This window comes from Myotis lucifugus, unplaced genomic scaffold (assembly GCF_000147115.1).
Source record: "Myotis lucifugus unplaced genomic scaffold, Myoluc2.0 scaffold_547, whole genome shotgun sequence".
Lineage (NCBI taxonomy): Eukaryota > Metazoa > Chordata > Mammalia > Chiroptera > Vespertilionidae > Myotis > Myotis lucifugus.
The window spans coordinates 428,929-434,445 of record NW_005871595.1 but is presented as its reverse complement, the minus strand read 5'-3'; the positions used below and the strand labels follow the sequence as shown (position 1 = coordinate 434,445).

Below are 5,517 nucleotides of genomic sequence, written 5' to 3'. Positions count from 1 at the left end.
ACTAATGAAAAGGCCAGAGTGGCACTTGCTCTGCTCATTTCCCAGAGTGAGAAGGAAGTGTTTGCCTTGGCCAAGACTGTTCCCGAGCTTTAACTCTCTAATTTGTAGACTGAGGTGTCCCTTTTGGATCCAAAGGTTTGGATATTATTGTTTGTTGTTTAAAAAACCGACAAGAATGTTTCCCCTTTGCAGCGCTCATCATATGAACATTTTCCCTCCTAACCAGGCAGTGGCAGTGGTGCAGAATGGCTGACCTCAGTCTTGCAGATGCACTAACAGAACCACCTCCAGAAATCGAGGGAGAGATTAAACGGGACTTTATCGCCACCCTGGAGGCAGAGGCCTATGATGATGTCGTGGGAGAAACTGTTGGGAAAACAGACTACATTCCTCTGCTGGATGGGGATGAGAAGACGGGGAATTCGGAGTCGAAGAAGAAACCATGCCCAGACACTAGCCAGGTTGAAGGTACGTAATTAAGCCAAACTGGGTATATAGGTGCAGAACGCAGAGTAGGAATTACACTTTGGATTACAATCTTGGAAACCTTGAGGAAACGGAACTGAGTTGTTAAGTATAGGCCAGTAACTTTCCCTTAATCTAAACTTCTTTATTTGAAACCAAGGAGCCAGGTTCATACGCTTTAATAGGCTGTGTGTTCATTATACTGTAGATTACTTTTTAAAACTATATATGTTTTTATTGATTTCAGAGAGGAAGGGAGAGGGAAAGAGAAATAGAAACATCAATGATGAAAGAGAATTATTGGTTGGCTGCCTCCTGCAGGCCCCCTACTGGGGATGGAGCCCACAACCCAGGCATGTGTCCTTGACCGGAATCGAACCCGGGGCCCTTCAGTCTGCAGGCCGACACTCTATCCACTGAGCCAAACTGGCCAGCGCTCTGTAGAATGTTTTAATCTAAGATAGTGGTTCTCAAAGTATGGTCCTTTGACCAGCAGGTCAGTATTACTTGGGAGCTTGTTCAGGTTGCAATTCTTAGGCCCACGGGGAATGTGCGACTCTGGGGATGGGGCTGCGCAGTCTGCATCTTAACAGACTCCTGCCGGTGACTTGGATGCACGTCCCGGATGGAGAAGCTTGACCCAAGAGAACGGGTTCGCGGCGCGCCAGTCGTAGAGAGATGACAGCTGGATGCTGCGGAATGTCTTCTTGTTCAGCCTTCCATTGCCGAGCATCACAACCAACTCTAGTTGGCCACCAGAGGGCGAGATTGGCACAGGCCTCACTGGCACAAGAAGGTGCCCTTGTGTTGGGACCATGCTGAACCTCTCCCGTTCTGCCCAAAGACGCATGGCTGTCTTCCTCGCAGCACACACGACCTCTCAGCACGTTGCTGCTGCTCTTCTCTGCCAAACTGATTTGCCAGCTGTGGCACCCCGAAATCTCTCGTGGAAAAAGAGATTTAAAAACCCAAGTAAATTGGAATATTCTTACATCTCAGAGCGTGCGATAAGTTAAAAACAACACTTGTGCTGTCAGTGTTTTGTTGAGAGTTTCCATTTCATGAAATGGGAGTCCCTCTGGGGAAATCCGTGAAAAAAGGCAAGAGAGCATCTTTGAGTTCGGACTTGCCAGTGACGCACAGCATCCCAGTGATGGGTCCAGCAATTCTCGTCCGCAGGGAAGCCTGCAAGCCCTTTTCTTCCACTAAAACCTAATGTTTTTCTGTTGCAGGATTGTTTTTGTTCTTCTCTCCCTGAGCTTAGAGTTTTAGATCATTAGCTGTGTGTATGGTAGAATCTCAGTCTCTTTTTTATTTTCAATTTTCTTGTAACCTTTGTTTTCCTGTTATTTCATTTTATTCTGATAAGTTGCTTGTATATTAGTCTCACAATTATGGCCTAGTCTAGTAATGTCATTTAAAGCTAGATTTTTATATAAGGCAAAAGTAAATTTCAGGGTTTTCACAAGGTTGCTTTATAATTTAGTGATCGAATCTATAGTTATCTATAGTTGGGCTATAGTTTAACCAATCTATAGTCAATCAATCTGCAGTTATTAACAATGAGAATAATAATAGTTGTTTACATTTACTTACCAATTGGCACAGTTCTGCCTCCAGTATCATTGCACTTAGTCCTCATGATAACCATGGGAGGGAGGGATTGTCCCATTTTCCAGTTGAGGCTATTAAGGCTTAGCAAGCACGAGGGATTTGCAATTGATCATTTAGTTAATAGTGACAGAATCATAACCTGTGCCCAGATGTTCTGATTTTAAACTTACATTCTTTCTGTGAAACCTTACTATCTTCACGCATACTTTCCACTTGATTTACTGTCTCATAAAGATTCACTTATTATTAGCCATACAAATATTATGTCCAGGAAAGGTAAGAATCTCGTTTTATTTACATAAAGAGCATGAACGCGAGGACTCTGCTGTGAATTCATATGCATTTTTAGTCTTCCACTTCTCTGTTCAACTCCACATCGTCTCCTCTCTGTTCGAACCTCTAGGACTTCCGTACTTGCTCCCCTGTTCATGTTTTCGATTGACCTTGAGAAAAGAGACTCAGTAGTCTCAACCAGAAGAACACTTCAGTACACCCCTGCCCCCCTCCTCTCCTGCCTACCTTCATCTTGGCCTTTTACGCTGCTCTGCTCTTCTTGTTATGGGTGCACTGCTCGTACTCTAACTCAGGAGCACGACTCAGCAATGATCTCCTCTGTCTTCTGCATCACCAGCGCCTCTCTTTTAACTGGGTCGTTCACCAGCATCAACAGAACATAATCTTTTCCTTCATTGAAAAAATGCTGTCTCAACCCCATGTTCATCTCATCAACTCACTTATCTTCTCTGGAAAAGCGATCTCCCAATCCCTTCCCTCTCATTCTCTTTCGAACCCTCTCCCATTTGACTTGCACTGATCCCGTGCCACCAGAACTGTTCCTCTTAGGGCACAAGACCTGTTTATTGTCAAGGATGACTCCAAGGGTTTGGGCCTGAGAAACTGAAAGGAAGGAATTTCATAAAAAAAGCAGCATGATATTTTTTTAAAAATTATATTTTAATTGATTTTTTTAGAGAGAGAAGAAGGGAGAGGGGAGGGATAGAGAGAGAAATGTCGATGAGATGAGAGAGAATCATCATCGTTCAGCTGCCTCCTGCATGCCCCCTACTGGGGATAGAGTGCCTCCCTGGCATGTGCCCTGACTGGGAAATCGAACCCATGACCTCTTGGTTCCTGGGTCGACGCTCAACTGCTGAGCCATACCGGCTGGGCAGCATATTTTTGTAAAAAAAAATTTCTTTAAAATTTTTATTTGAAAATACATCTCTTAACTAATTTCTTTTGGCAAAAGAAAAAGAAATAGTACCAAGAGTTATAGTTCATAATAATGGTCCTCTAGTCTAAAAGAAAAGCAGAGCCCTGGCCAGTGTGGCGCAGTTGGTTGGAGTGTCATCTCATACACCGAAAGGTGGCGGGATCAGTTCCCAGTCAGGACACACACCCAGGTTTCGGGTTCAATCCCTGGGCGTGTGCAGGAGGCAGCCAATCAGTGTTTCTCCCCGAAGGCGATGCTTTCCTGTCCCTCCATCTTTCTCTGTCTTTCTCTAAAAATCAATTTAAAAAAAAGAAAGAAAGAAAAGAAAAGCAGATATTTCTTAAAAAGAGGTTAATTGGTCAGGCTCTTTCTGCAGCTGAGAACTTCTGAGTTGCACAGGGTAAAGATATCAAAGATATAAACCACCTACCTGTAAACGACCATCCTCACCCAGCTATCTTCAATGTCTTCCCCACCCTTTTCCTTCACCTAAAAGCTTCTCTCTGCTTCGGCACAGACTCCACCTGGGCTGGAGCACGTTTGTTTCTTACAAGCACGTTTCTGACTCTGGCAGTGTGCAGACCTCTTTGTGCTGGCACGGCCGAATCGCAGCATCTCCCCCCCCCCCCCCCCCCCAGGTTGAACCTCTGGTGCTGAAAACAAAGAAATAGCATCTGACTCGTGGTCTCTTGGTGTTGATCTTGTTTGAAATCTTGTTAATAGCTTTGTTCCCCTGATTATAAAAACAAATTTAACTGTTTGTGAAGAAAATCGAAAATTAAAGTATTTTAAAAGTATAATCTCTAATACTTTTGTTTCATTTTTAGAAATTTTAGGTTAACTTAGGTGTTCCTTGACTTGCACTCTCCCTCCTTATCTGCTATTCTGCCACCCATATACTGCTGGCAATCACACTTATTCCAGTTCATTCATTCTTTAAGCAAATGCTTATTGAGAACACTATATCGCTACAGAGGGAAAAAAAGGAACCCAAAACTAGAGACCTTAAGGAGTTTACAGTTCATTAGGGAAGATAATCAAGTGCCAAAAGCAAGGGCACACAAAGAATTGTGAGGTAACATCTGCTTGCAACACTAGGGGCAGAACAGCATCTTGTCTTCGGAAGGGAGGGAAGTGTAGGACCCGAGGCTCAGTGCAGGTGCTTCAGGTCTGTGCATGTGGGAGCCGGAAGCCAGGGAGGAAGTCTCTTCTGACAGGGTCATATTTTCTCTGAAATGGGGGAGGTCATATGCTGATGAGTGGATGGAAGGGGCTGGAGGTTTGAGGAGAATCCGGTGGTTTACAATAGACATTGTAAAGTGTGGAAGAATGAGTTTATAAGAAATGTTTGGCAAGTAATGGTTGGGAATGATGAATTCACAGTGTGTCAGTCTGCCTTTGTTTTGGAAACATAAACCAGCCATTTTTTTCTGGGTAGACTGGGTATGACTATGGGAATCTCTGTACCAACATTGCAGTTTTCCCATAAATTTAAAAATATTCAAAAATAAAATTTTTGTTTAAAATAAAATTCAGATAAGTGACTCCCATGTAATCCTATTTATTTCTCAAGAGGAAGTAGATCTTACAAGATTATGTTTTTTTGTATTTACATATATAGTCAGAAAATTATTGGCCTTGGTTCTATACAAATGGGATCAAACCATATACATTATTTATTTTTCTTTTTAAAAAAATATTTATTGTTGAAAGTATTACATATGTCGTCCCCCCCCCCCCCCCATAGACCTCTTCCCAGGCTCCCCCCCCCCACCGAGGCCTCACCATGCCTGCTGAAGGGTAAAAGCGAAGGAAAAAATGCCATCCAAGTGTTTGAGAGAGCTGATCGCGCCAGGCAAGCCCCCCAATCGAGATTTGACGGCGCAGAAGTGGGACAAGCTATGAGGAGACACCGGGTTATCCATTGCTATGAAGCATCAAGGGAGGGTGGAGAGGAACAACAGAAGCTGCGGGGCGTGACAGGTTGATGGTCTGCGAAGCCAGAGTAATAAAAAGGAAAGATAGATTGAGTGTAAACAGTCGTAGAAGGAGCATAACTTGTTTTTGTATAGTGCACGAACGAGATATGACACGCTGGGAGTAGGACGATGCACCCGTGCATCCTATTGATTCCTCGTTTATTGTTTTAGAAGATCACCAACCAAAATAAGTACGTCACAGAGATATAAGTCTAGACAAGGGACGATGGATGAAAGAAGTACGAA

At 43.5% G+C, this 5,517-nt stretch overlaps 1 protein-coding gene across 1 annotated transcript in view; it reads left to right on the top strand.

Moving 5' to 3' along the window:
• Positions 1-208: 208 nt before the first annotated feature.
• The window catches only part of MAP4 (microtubule associated protein 4), a 63,857-nt gene continuing 58,548 nt past the window's right edge, over positions 209-5,517 (top strand). Inside the window, exon 1 of the mRNA XM_023745467.1 lies at positions 209-468. Coding sequence (XP_023601235.1) covers positions 246-468 — 223 coding nt within the window. The 5' untranslated portion in view covers positions 209-245. The remainder of the gene's footprint in view (positions 469-5,517) is intronic.